The sequence below is a fragment of the Paramacrobiotus metropolitanus genome, unplaced genomic scaffold (assembly GCF_019649055.1).
Source record: "Paramacrobiotus metropolitanus isolate TYO unplaced genomic scaffold, Prichtersi_v1.0 Parri_scaffold0000010, whole genome shotgun sequence".
NCBI lineage: Eukaryota > Metazoa > Tardigrada > Eutardigrada > Parachela > Macrobiotidae > Paramacrobiotus > Paramacrobiotus metropolitanus.
This window is the reverse complement of record NW_026570230.1, coordinates 2081411-2095429: the sequence shown is the minus strand read 5'-3', so window position 1 is coordinate 2095429 and position 14019 is coordinate 2081411. Positions and strand designations below refer to the sequence as shown.

The window sequence follows — 14019 nt, the reverse complement described above, 5'->3', positions numbered from 1 at the left end:
CGCTGGTTGGCATCATCATTGTGGATCGTACTTTTGTGGCAACGGTACAATAAATAAATTTTAAATGACTTATTTTTTTTTAAAACAAATTAAGATTTTCAACTGGTTTTGCTGGAATTTGCTTAGGCTAGGCGTCGTATGAAGTACGTACGAACATAGTAATTTGTATGATTTTATTTACTGAATCAATTTGGTTTTATAAAATAACTATAATCTAAAAACAAAACGTTCTTTTCAGTTTATCAGCGTACTGGTCACTTACATGATGATAATGTGGCAGCTGGGCGACTCATCGTTGAATGAAGATGCCATTGCAAAGATCAAGGAGATAGTTAACGGTTTTGCTTGTCCACGTAACACCACGAATTTCTAACATCGCAATTCAAACAAGCTACACATGTATTGTTACGCCGTTTAATCCTTTCACATTTTACATAAAGGCGCCAGGTGCAATATCTCGGCAATGCATGGAAACAAAATTGTTTATCAACCTATTTATAATCAGCGCTTCACGAAGTCGCCGATAATGTTTACGAACACATACCATGTTGGAAAAAGTAAAATTGCCTGAGTGGTGTCCAGTTTTGTGTAAATTGTTATTCGCTTGACCGGTGCATACCAAAAAGCCGATCACGGCATTTTCCTTCCAAAATTCTTACAGAGGTATCATAATATTGTTCCAGCAGATAACAGATTTGGTTTTAAAAAGAGGTTAGCATAATTCCAGAGTTGCAGAACCCTTGCATTACGCACGTACCTTGCACATGGTACATAATTACGATAGGGCAGTGCCGCTCTACAGTAGTATAGGCTTCTGGCGAAGCTTCGCCAGAAGCCTATACTACTGTAGAGCGGCACTGGATAGGGTAACCGGCTAATAATGTAACCTGCAACCCGGCCGGCTTATAATGTAGTCTGTAATGATAAAGTATCCTGCTAATAATGTCGTGGAAACACATAAAACGTCTGGTTTTGCCCGGTATTTTTCTAAAAGCTTTCCTGCAGCATGCAACATACGACAGAACCACAGTATTTACTGTACAGATGTATGTATAATAAATTTATAATAATGTTATATTGTGGTTTTGATATTGTGGTTATATTGTGGTCTACTGAGGTTTTGATCGTATTTGACAGTAAACCATTGATGTACTTCTGCAAATAGTATCCAAATACTGTTGTTCTTCTGCAAATATGCTTTTGCGTTGATGGGAAAAATTTGAAATGGTTTTAATTCAATCATTCAAAATGTTTCAGTTTACTTTTTTATTGTTATGTTGGCACAGTGTTTAGTTCACATTGATTCGTAATCTTCTTGTAGATAATGTACTGATGCCATAAGCACTGCGCATTATGGGACACAAAATTTATCATTATGCTATGATAACTGGCAGTAAGCACATGTACCAACTACCAACCGTATGCAGAAATTTAGTGAAATTATAGGAATTCAGGCGATCTGTCTTTCATTTTAACGAAAAAATATATAAACCACATAATGCATATTAAGAAAAACTTATGATAATGAAAAAAGAAAGTATCACTTAAAATTGGTGATATTTTAGGAGGAGGCAAATATATAAGAACATAAGAAATCAGTCACATATAAACGTTTCACTCTGACCTTTTGCTCTGCGTGTAAACACTGACTTGTGAATCACTGCTTCAGCTTTCAAATTTCTGCACTGCGAAAAAAATACGTTTCTATTGGCAATTTCCTCAATCATGAAACGATATTTATATAACGCAGATTACCACGCCGCGGATCGAAACCAATTAACAAAAGTAGAGATCCGTAAAACAAACTACCGGTAATTAATGAGGCAATTACGCTACAACCAAGAGTATAATATCACATCCGCTGAGAAAATACGGCAACAGTCGCCATTCGTTTAATAAACTTCTGACTGATTGACAAGATTACCGGCAACAATAGCTATTAATCAATATACAGTACCGTTGCTCATTGCTCGCTATCTCGTTATTGAATCGTGTTATTATGGTCGATATCGCTCATTAAATCTTGTTATGCACGGCATAACGAACTAGCGTGCAAAACTATCATAATATTCACGTCGTTGCTCATTAGTCTGATGGCAGGACACTGGGTGCCGCATTAACAACGCACACCGAAGGAAAAAATAACATGTCGCTGCATCGTGCACGGCAGCCAGTATCGACATATGCAAAATTAACCTAATTTTGAAATATCGTGCTACTTGGCATTATTACAACAACAAAGACACGTGAAATTGAAAATTTATGCATACGACAGAATGGGCTAGCAAAGAACGTAAAATATTGCCCGGAAGTGGAATTGCTGTGATTTACACGCCGGTTGTGTGTACACTGTATTTGAGAGACAATAGGTGTTTATGACAGGTCTCTTGCACTTGTCGCCGGCTGCCCGAGTAACGGTCGCTCGTTGACATATACAAAGGAGCGGATTACTGCAACGACCGTTGTACATACTCGAGCTTACCTTGAGACGTAAGATTCCTAGATATGTTTTTCCCTTCAATATAAACCTCGTTATTACCAATTTCTATTCCATTAACAACTGTTTAATCAACTGTTTAATCACTTCAGTCAATCTCAGCAAATAAGCAGCGTACATATCCACCGGATATTTCGGCGCAATGAAGGCCGCAGTGATTCTTCTCGCCTGTGTTGCTTCGTGCTTTGCCAGCCCGGTAAGGATCCTCATATCTTCTTCTCACATAAATTATTATAATTATTTAACTTAATAATTTATTCGTCGATTTAAATTTACTGCAAATTACAGTGTTAATTTATTTAATCGGCTTAAATGTTATACTGCTTATTTTATAATGTGTTTTATGTGCATATTGCATATGACCTTCTAATCTAACGTAAGTCTGTGATGATCGCCTTTTATAATTTTAGTGAGTGATCGTTTCTCGTTAAATTTCAGAATCATCGTAATGCTTGACGATCTCGTTGTCAGCTTTTCCTGCGAAAATCTGTGTAAATCTGTGTAACTGCAATTAATAACGTAAAGCGGCATAGCGCGCACTTGTAGTCGATGGGCGTTGCCTGTGGGAAGCATCGGCATTTCTTTTCAGGTTAAGCGGGCCGCCGGCGACCAACAGCCTCAGGTCTGGGATGCCCTAGCCCAAAACTCTGGCAAGGGAAAGCTCTCCATTGACGATGCCCGAGACCTGTACATTAATGCCAAAGCCGGTCAGGATTACCCCATCCTCAGCGAGATCCCTGCTGGAAACTTCGACTGTGGCTCCGTCAAACCTGGTTTCTATGCTGATGTTGATAACAAATGCCAAGGTAGAAAACGGAAGCTTTTAAGCATGTGCGCTCATATGCAACATTTGCGTAACACCCACTGATCGGATTACAGTCATCCGACGATGCGACATCAACGGAAACCAAACCGCTTATCTGTGCCCCAACATGACCGTAAGGCCATCTCGAATACTAAAAAATTCTAATTTTACAGGTATTACTAATTCCTTATTTAGATCTTCAACCAAATCACTCTGGTCTGCGATTGGTTCTACAATGTCGACTGCAGTCAGGCGAAGAAATGGTACGACTACTCCAACAGTCGTCTGTACCAGGGCGCTGATGTGCCTCTGCTGGACAACCAGGACCAGATTGCCGAAGACCTCGGTGCCGTGAAGCCAGCCGCCGCTGCTAAGCCCGCTGCCAAGCCGGCCGCTAAGCCCGCCCCGAAACCAGCCCCCGCTAAGCCTGCGCCCGCTGCCAAAGCAACAACCGCTGCCGCGACCACGGCTGCCCCGGCTGAAGAGACCACTGCTGCTGCCGAAGGTGGAGAGTCGTCGGCTGCTCCCGCTGAAGAAACCACCGCCGCTCCCGCTGAAGCCGGAGAATCCTCGGCCGCCCCTGCTGAAGAAACCACCGCTGCTGCCGCCGAAGGTGGAGAATCCTCTGCTGCTCCCGCCGAAGAAGGCGAGACCACCGCGGCACCGGTTGAGGGTGGAGAGTCCTCGGCTGCGCCGACGGAAGGCGGTGAATCATCGGCCGCTCCGGCTGAAGGTGGAGAAGCCACGACTGCTGCTGCTGAGTAAACCGGGTGTTAAATAGTTTACCTGCATCAGTTGCTAAAGGTCATCGTGTGGTGCTGATGTAATAACCGCCGCCATCTTGATCAACGTAACAGATTGCTGTGTGCTTGTATAACATGACTTTTGTACTTGATTTGGACTGTTGACACTTCTCTAATAAATTATCTCGACATATGTGCGCTGCCTGAATTGGTGGTTTTTTGTATCAATTTCCAAATCTCCAAATCTTGGCTGACAAGAACTGAAATAAAAAATTTTGCTTGATGGTCTTTAAGAAGCGTATAAATATTTGTGGCTTCGGTATCGAGCAAATATCCCCTAAACGTACTGTACATGTAGTACGAGAAGACAGCGGCATATCTTCTAGTACGAGTAATACGCTGTTCAGGCTTCGAGAATACAGCGTAAATTAAATTAGTATGCTTTTTAAAGTGCTGCTGCAAATTCAGTTGCACTCGGAAGCTTGTCAAAATTCATGGGAAAAAAGGCCGTTGAAATGCTGCAGTAACACTGATGCAACAGTTTTTGCAACTTGATTAACTAAGTATATGTATGTGCAATTAGCGGTTAACCATAATGGGTCAATTGCCAATAATTCAGTTCAATGCTCATAATTGGCTAATTTACGAACGTCTAATGCCATGGCCATGTTTGTACGAGAGTCGTCCTTCAGGCCACGTCTGGCATGGATACCGTCAAGTGCATTCTGGTATACAATGAACGAAGCCGATTTAATCCCGTAAATTAGGTTTTCGTTTCGTAAATTTGCTCTATTTGCCCTTCCTTAAAAACGCGAACAAAAATTAACAAACGAAAGTAAACTTTAAGCGCTAAACCAGGCCAAGATCTTGAAGGCAACGGTCAATATGATCGTTTTATGAAAAATACAAGTTGTACTGAACAAACCAGACATTAAAAATTAATATAAAATAAAAAAATACATGCTCTGAAACTTTCGAAAAGGGCAATAAAAATAGTGGTAAAGTTATTATACTCTTTAGGATGCGATTGAATGATTAGCGAAAACCTCTGTAATCGTCTGTGCGCTACCCCGATATACAGATCGAGTTACAAAATATTAATACCAAAACAATTATAAGATAATGATTATTATTATTATTATTATTATCAAAAAATTATTAAAACATCAAAAAATTTTTAAATTATTATTAAACTATAAAGCGATATTAGGGCACTGGACTTTAGCCTTATTGACACGGGCTCAACAACAGATACAAATAACGTATGACTCTCTTACTCGTTAGTGTTATGCAGCGACAATTTGAAAACACTTTAAAAAAACGCACTAGAGGAACAAATGAAAAACAAAAACAATGGGAAATTCTACGACGAAAGCGCAACGTTTCACGTTCGTGTGGAGCCAATACGGCAAAACATAATTAACCTAATTAGTCGAAACACTCTATGTGACTTGCAAATTGCAATTACGTCGTTACAGTAATACTGATATAATTTATAAATCAAACATTGACACGTGTAAATACAAAAGTGATAGATTGTCCCGCTAAACGCGTGAAACGTTGTCCGATCGGCGCACTGCTTTTTCAATGTCCTTCGACAACAGTGTTTCAGACAGGTCTCTTGCCCTTCGTCACCGGCTCACTGTAGCTGTCGCACGTTCAAAACTACTAACCATGTGTTGTCGGCACCATTTTCTGGCGCATATAAACCTACGCCAACGAAGTCAGTTTGTTCATTAACAACTTTTACACCATTTTGTAACGAATCTCAGCTTAAGATTTGTTAAGGGGGAAAATTTGGCTTTGACTTGACCGGATTTACATCGTTAATTCTTACCACCATGAAGACCGCCGTTATCCTTCTTCTATGTGCTGCCACTTCATTTGCTAAACCGGTGAGGATTTTATTGAAGACAATTGTCCACCTGGTATATTCGGCACATTTGGTCATTCAAAAGGAGCTATAAATATCCTTAAGCGGTGCGCACACCCATAAATAAAAGTTCAAATTTTTTTTCAGGTTAAGCGAGCCGCCGGCGACCAGAAGCCTGGCGTCTGGGATGCCCTGGCCCAGAACTCTGGCAAGGGGAAGCTCTCCATTGAAGATGCCCGAGACCTGTACATCAACGCCAAAGCCGGTCAGGATTACCCCAACCTCAGCGAGATCCCTGCTGGAAACTTCGACTGTGGCTCCGTCAAACCTGGTTTCTACGCTGATGTTGATAACAAATGTCAAGGTGAGAGCTACAACGCCACGCTTGAGGTCATACGTAAAGAATGCGCTGTCTTTTGTAGTTATCCGCCGATGTGACATCAACGGCAACCAGACCGCCTATCTGTGTCCCAACATGACGGTATAAATCACATCACATCGCAGACTCGCAATTTACATAATCATATTTAAGACATCTATTTATCTTCGAAAATTCTCGTGTAGATCTTCAACCAAATCACCCTCGTGTGCGACTGGTTCTACAACGTTGACTGCAGCCAAGCGAAGAAATGGTACGACTACTCCAACAGCCGTCTGTACCAGGGCGCTGATGTGCCACTGCTGGACAACCAAGACCAGATTGCCGAAGACCTCGGTGCCGTGAAGCCAATCCAGGCTGGCCGTGTGTTGATCCCCAGCAGCAAGCCATCAAAGCCGGCGCCCGCTAAGCCCGCACCGGCCAAGCCCGCTCCGGCCGCTAAAGCGACCCCTGCCGCCCCGGCTGAGGAGGTTTCTACTGCCGCTCCTGCTAGCGAGGAAACCCCGGCGCCGGCTGGTGGTGAAGACACGACTGCCGCCGCTGCTGACGCATCCCCTGCTGCGGCCGCTACTGCTGAAGAAACAACCGCTGCAGCTGCCGGTGGTGAGGCGTCCGCTGCCCCCGCCGCTGCTGAAGATACAACGGCGGCTGCTGGTGGTGAGGCGTCCGCTGCCCCGGCCGCTGAGGAGACAACAGCTGCCGCTGCTGGTGGTGCTGAGGAAACCACTGCGGCCGCCGGTGAAGCCACCTCCGCTGCCGCTGCAGGTGGCGAAGATACAAGTGCCGCCGCTGCCGGTGGTGAGGAAGCAGCGACCGTTGCTGCTGCTGCGGGAGGAGAAGAAAGCACTGCCGCTGCTGCTGAATAAATTTGTTATAAAGTTCGGTATTGTATGATTATGCAAAGTCATTACTACGGGGTTGAACGGATTGTTATTTCTCCAGAGGCAGGCAGGTGTCGCTGCCGCACCACTGTGTAACTTTTATCTGCGATATAAATATGTGCTCAATAATCCAGCTGCTGGCTCTCGTCTTAGCTTGCTGTAATTTTTAAAGAGACATGAAAGTAAGTATATGAGTTTCTATATTCTTATCTACGGTAATAATAACATAAATTCATAAATAAAGGTCACGCTTCACCTGAAACAATTGTGGCTATAAATACGAGTAAGTAAACAGATTTTCTGAAAATGAGGCTGCATGTTATGCAGCATGTAATGTAATGAAGACTGCCTTTGACCCTCAGCAAGATATTTTTAATAAATTACAATTTAAGTCTGTGCATTTTGATACTTGCTATTGCGTAAACCAAATTACTGAATTTTTTTATACGGAAAAATTCTACTTGTGAATAAGCTTTTAGCGCTCTTGAATACGGATTCTTTGCGTCAACATTTGCACCGTATCCGACAGATTCTTGATTTCTATGTGGAGAATCCGCTGCACTTCCATCTTCTCGGTTTCTCCAAAACCTTTGTCCCGAGCATCCCACATTACAATGACATACGTTAGTATCACACTTATCGTCTGTCAAAAAATAACGAGAGCAAACATTGAAGATACCCGCGCTAACTATGCACAATCTTAAACAACAAGACATGCACAGTTACCGAACACAATTTCTTACTGTTGCAATAAAACTGCGGTTAATATTCGCCAATCCTCCCAAAGAGAATCCTACAAAGTTGTGCGTTAGTCGGTGCAAATGAGCGGCAAAACGTCGGTAACTGGTATCGTTAATCAGTTCATCGGTCTGCAAAAAGTCCTGCAGTGAATTCTGCATCTTTCCAGCCTGAAATAAAACGCCGATCAGCCTTGCAGAAATTTCTTATCAACAGTATAATTCACCTGTTCTGTGACGCAAATCAGCACACAGGTACGATAAGTGACCCAGATTCCGTCGAGGATATTTCCCGCCAAAACAGCAGAACCTTCCATCGAGCCCGGCACACTGACATATCGCATCGCATTCAACAAATTTAGTAGGTAAAGCAATAATAATACCGGTGATATGAGACCACTGAATTCCTCAGTAAGATCGGATAATTTCGAATGTTCCATACATAATAACATCATTCCAGCAGCTGAAGAGCTTCGCCGAAACCTTGCTTCCTTAGTTAAATTGTTGAAGCGGTTAAAATAGTGACCCATACACAGTCCAATTAGATTAGCCGAGAAATACAGCATTTCCCCAGTCACAGTAATGAGAATGCCACTGGCGTTGACCAACACAAGTATCGCCATAGATACGACTTTTAAAGATCTAAGAGATGTTGCATCTAGGAATGCATCAGTAAAGCGTCCGTACGGAAAATGCATCCAACGGTATATATTTATGGCAACAATATACAGACTCTTAGCGGCAACCAGAGAAATTAGCAGTTTCCGAAAGGATTTTGTGGAGTACCGACCAAAATCAGCATCAAGACGCTGCACAATAAATTTCCATTTCCGTGCGGTTATGCGCAGGTAAATACAGCCTACAGTGGCAATAATTATGTTCTGCATATTCGTTGCGACGGTGATCAGACCCTCGGTAGTGGCAACTAAGGAAGATCCACTGGTAATAATCGCGCTCAGACGGCCATCCGTTAAACTGCGCGATATCTGCAAGGTCGTCAACCACAACATCCACACAGTGAACAGTGCTCGCAAAATGTAGTGTACGATTATTGCGCGACGGTATTTTCCGTACGGACTGGGGTGTTCCAGATAATCATAACCGGCCACCGTGAGCGTCCAAAACCAGGGTTTTAAAACGGTTCCCAGTAATGGAAGGCTTTCTTTGTGGGCTAACTTCCCCATTTCATATTATTGATGTACAACTAAACGGCGATCTACTGTAATTCTTCCCTCTATTTAATTTTCTGTACTTATCTCGCCACAATGCTCATGATGCATGGAGCACTGCCAATAACAACCTGGCGCTTCATTTGTGCTTGTAGTCTTTCTTGTTATCGGTGGTAGGTGTACGTACAGCTTAGGACAAAAAAGACGCATAGCCCCATACCCAGATATCCGTACGCATGTGGCAAGTGCACTTGTACGACAACCGGATATTTTAGCTGAGTCGTACAGCGCACTGCGCCGCATTCGTTCGGAATGCTGTGGGTGGGAAATATGCGTCTTTTTTGTCCTAAGCTGTATGTACATGTGCAAGCAGGAATCAGGTATTTTCGATTGTAGACTAAGTTGCCTCATCAAGCGGTCGATCGGGATGTTTGTGTTTTTCCGGTGAAAGCCTCAAGTTCACACATTCGGCGCCTAAGGATCCCAGGATCCCCTGCCAATCATTTCTCAGTGCTTTTGCGATGTTTATAAAATTAAAGAGATGGAGTACACAACACATACATGCACACTGACATCATAGTACTTAACAGTAGTCGGACCAACGGTTCTCCAACGGTACCGCCGTATGATTTTCAAGCAGCAGCGGCATCGCACATTGTTGTTAATGGACGATCTTGACCAAAGTAAATCTGGCAGCATGCCAAAACTTCTGAGTCTGTTACATCCATGGTTTTTATTCCTGAGAATTGCCGGCTATGACTATGCATACTTTGCAAGACGGAAAGGGCGTCGTGTGGCTTTCTACGGTGTGCGTGCGGTGTACATTCTGTGGGTTGCCTGGTTTATTTCTTTGGACATAACTAGCATCATGGAATACGGCCATCTGCGCAAGCTAGTAGCTCCCGCTTCACCGAAAGTCAATGCTCGAAGTCTTCTTAATACCGCAGTGAGTGTACAGGGATGGATCATGGCTGTCATCGGCGTTACTTATCTCCGTTTTACCGTTTCACGATGGCCACACATAATCAATCAACTGGATACCGCGTTCTCCCATCATTGCACGCTTTTATTTCGCAAAGCTTTTATCGCACTGACGGTCGTCAGTAGTGTGTATATTGTCGCTATAGCAGCGCACAGTGCAGTAAAAGATTTCCGCCTGAAAGTACAAGAACATGTGGTCCGCGAATTCCTTCGTTTCTCCATGATAGAGGAACCTAAACAATCAACAATTTCGATTGTTACTGTCATCGTGGCAGTAAGCTATGTCATTAAAGATTTAGCGATCCAGATGGTTCTGCTCTTGTTCCCCTTAATTGCTGTATACATGGGCCAGTGTTTCTATTGGCTGAACAAGGTGGCGAAAGAAGCCGGTAAACCACATATTCCAATCGTGATGGCCGTATGTACGGAACATGCAAAATTATCGGCAATTGTGAAGAATTTCAGCTCCTTGATTTCTCCAGTATTGCTGCTTGCGTATGTTTATGAAATGCTGGTGTTTATGCAAATGATCGATGCTGGGGGCGTTAAAGGCCTGTTCTCCTCCGCATTTCTTATGCAGGAGATGACCGTGGTTGTTTATCGGACTTGGGCTTGCATCCATGTCACGGAACAGGTGCAGTAATTCTGCTACAATATCATTATGGTTGTTATGCACAGGATGTACTTTCATTGTGTGACATTTTAATGCTACCTGTCATGCAAAATAAGCAAGGGGCATTATATTTAACTACTGTTTGGTGACAGGCATCCAAACTGCAGGATATAATTCAGATACACCTTCAGGATAACGATGATATGGACGTCGCATCTTACAGACGCCTAACTGCCCATCTCCATCGCAGTGCAAATAAATTTGTCGGATTTTCTTTAGCGGGAATTGTAAATGTTAACCGCAGCTTTCTCCCTACAGTAAGTTTCTTCGCATTAGTTCCTGTAGGAAACTAGGAATATAAACAACGTAACAACGGACAACGGTCGATTAATTCTAGATGGTCAGTGTCGTGCTGACCTTTGTGCTGTTAATGGCGGACTTTCGCGAAAAAGGATTTGAGGAAAGTGAAAAGCAGGACATCCGAAACATTTTCCGGGAAGAAATACAAAACTTTTCACTGGCACTGGGATGCTAAGCGCCAGGGAAACTGAATCCATCTGAAAGACTGCAAACTGTCTTCGCTGTCGTCATGCTAACAATAAGCAGACTGGATTGAATACCCGCTTATTTAAAGCATTGCATGTTGTGAGCCATCTTTTGAATTAATATTGTGAATATTATACTCTACAGTCTACACTAAAAAGCAGCCTATGTTTTCTGTTTTCAGGCAAGTGTAGGTGGTTGTTATGTAAAGTCCCAATGCCAACGTAATGTGTCTTTGTACTGTATGTAAAACTGTCGCTGCAAGCTGTTCTTTTGAGGCAAATGTGATAGCTGGCCGATCATTTAAATGCATATTTACTATTCCAAAAACTAAAAAGTAAAACTACTGTAATAAAATCTACGAATTTTTTTATTCCACCGTAAACAAATTATACGTTTTATTAGGCCAGAATAAAAGACCCCTATGTGGTTGTCTACTCGTTGCAGTAATAGCACTACTAAAACTCTGTTTACGAGGACTGGCCTGCGTACTACAGTAGCAGAAACGATGAGGTCGCAAAATGTAATTCCCATGAGTCAAAGCGGTCCTCTGGATTAGCTCTCTGGTAAAGCACCAACCTATTGCAAACTATAGGAAGGAACGCACACTTTTGACCTTTACGTAACTTTCTCAAGGTCAGTGGCTACGATCCCCGTGCGCAACAACCTAGAAGGCTTGGACCTCAAAACAAGGAAATTGTACAGACTCTTCTTTCTGATAATCATCTGCATTTGCGTTGTAATGCAGCCGACTTTTCGCCAAGTTATGATCATGAAAATTAAAAATCCACTTTTTCAAATGGAGAACATTCTACAACCGTGGTTTTGGTTCTTCAGACTTGCCGGTTATGAGGTTTTGCATCCACCTCGAAAACATCCGAAACGACGCCGTGGTACCGCCTATATTTTATATGCACTGTACGTATTGTGGACGGTCTGGTTAATATTCTTAGAGCTAGTACCATCTTTCCTTAATTCCGGAATTTTCATGAGAGACCTAATATCTGTCAAGACAACTCAGGACCTTGTGACCGTGGCCGTGCAAATTGAAGATTTTATTATCGCCCATCTGGGTAGTAATTATCTGCGACTGACCGTCACACGCTGGAAACGCGTGGTGCGCCACTTGGATGGGGAGTTCAGTGCCTACGTAACACCGCGTTGTAGGAAGATATTTCTTGTACTTGTGATCATATCCAGCGTTTTTGCAATAGCGATGGTGATATACACCTTGGAGAGAGATGTAATCGTCCAACATACAAACCGGTTGTATCAGGAACTGCTAAGCGTACACGTCAGTTGGCTGCCGAAACCGGTAACCACTGCGCTGGTTGTATTCATCCAGTTCAGTAACACCGTCAATGGCGGAGCGTCACGCTTGGCCATACTGTTGTTTCTGATCATTGGGATTTGCTTGGGACAGTGCTTCAGTCAGCTGAGTACGTCAGCCAAAAAGGTCTTGGGTAAAGACAGTGGCGCATTACTACCATTATGCAATGATCACGCGAACTTGTCGCATGTCGTCGAGAGATTCGACGGCCTGTTTTCTCCAGTGATGCTGCTCCTGTATTTTTGGGAAATGCTCATGTACATGCGGATTTCTAATGAGATCATTGCTGGCGACGAAGCCGAGTGGATCTTCATAATTCAACAAAGTATTGCCGTTGTCTGTCGCACCTGGGTCTGCATTTACGTAACAGAACAGGTTTGTCATTGATTTCGGCATTCGAATATCGGTACCCTGTTGCTGACGATGGCTATTTTCTGTGTATGGCTCAGTTGCTTAAGTTACTCATTTCATTTCAGTATCCTGTAAAGTATGTTAATATATTGCACAAATTGTAAATGAAAGTGATAATTTAAAAAAAAATAAATTGTCGAATTACGGTTTTGTACTTGGCCAGTGCGTTGGAAAGAACATGCATATGCACTGCATGCCAAGAAAATTGTTTCGAAATTTGAACAATGTACCGTAACTGTTGTCAAGTAGCGCGTGTTAGCGAAAAGGGCATTAAATAGACGTCTGTAAATTCAGAATGTTTTCTCGTTTATCTAGGCAGGCAAAATGCAGAAAATTGTGCAAAATGTCCTTCAGCTCGGCAGTAGCGAAAGTGCCATCGATCGCGACAGGCTTAAAGCCCATCTGCACCGACTTTCTACTAAGTTTGTTGGATTTTCGTTAGCCGGCATCATCAACATAAATCGTGGTTTTATCGCGACAGTAAGCTTAGAAATCATTTCAGCTTCATAAAATGTGTACACAAGTACAGAATCTGTATAATCAGTATTGTCGGTTACAGATGGCCAGTGTCCTGTTAACCTACATACTGTTAATGTTTGAGTTTCGCGACAAGGATCTTGGACCCGGAGAAAAACTGCAAATTCAGAACATTGTTCGACAAGAACTAAAAAATCTGTCAGCTTCAATGGATTTTGTCTCACAACAGCTTGTGCAAAAACATCTTCTATGACTAGTAAAAATCACTATCAGCGTTTCTAGTCAAAACTGTAAATATTGTTATACAAATCTAATGTGAGACCTCCTGGATGAGTATACCTACACGTCTTACTGCGCTTCTGAAAACTACTAAATATTCTTATATCTAAAAAGTTTTCATTAATATTAATGTCGCTTTTGTAACAGAATCAACAAGTATTTTGACGATAAATAACGAAGATACATTGGCGATATCAATGACAACCATGCAGTGGTCAGTACCATACAGCATTTATTGTGCTTGTTGGCATTGTGTTGTACAGATAAGCCATTGTACTTTGATCTTTAGTGCAATATCTCT

General features: G+C 42.6%; 1 protein-coding gene across 1 annotated transcript; it reads left to right on the top strand.

The window, feature by feature from the left end:
* Nucleotides 1-2534: 2534 nt before the first annotated feature.
* Nucleotides 2535-7372, top strand: LOC129583487 (skin secretory protein xP2-like). The gene is made up of 7 exons (XM_055475281.1): nt 2535-2693; nt 3087-3303; nt 3377-3435; nt 3498-4064; nt 6066-6282; nt 6341-6399; nt 6483-7372. The coding sequence occupies exons 1-7, from the start codon at nt 2640-2642 to the stop codon at nt 7161-7163; spliced, it is 1854 nt and encodes a 617-aa protein (XP_055331256.1). The 5' UTR covers nt 2535-2639; the 3' UTR covers nt 7164-7372.
* Nucleotides 7373-14019: the final 6647 nt, after the last annotated feature.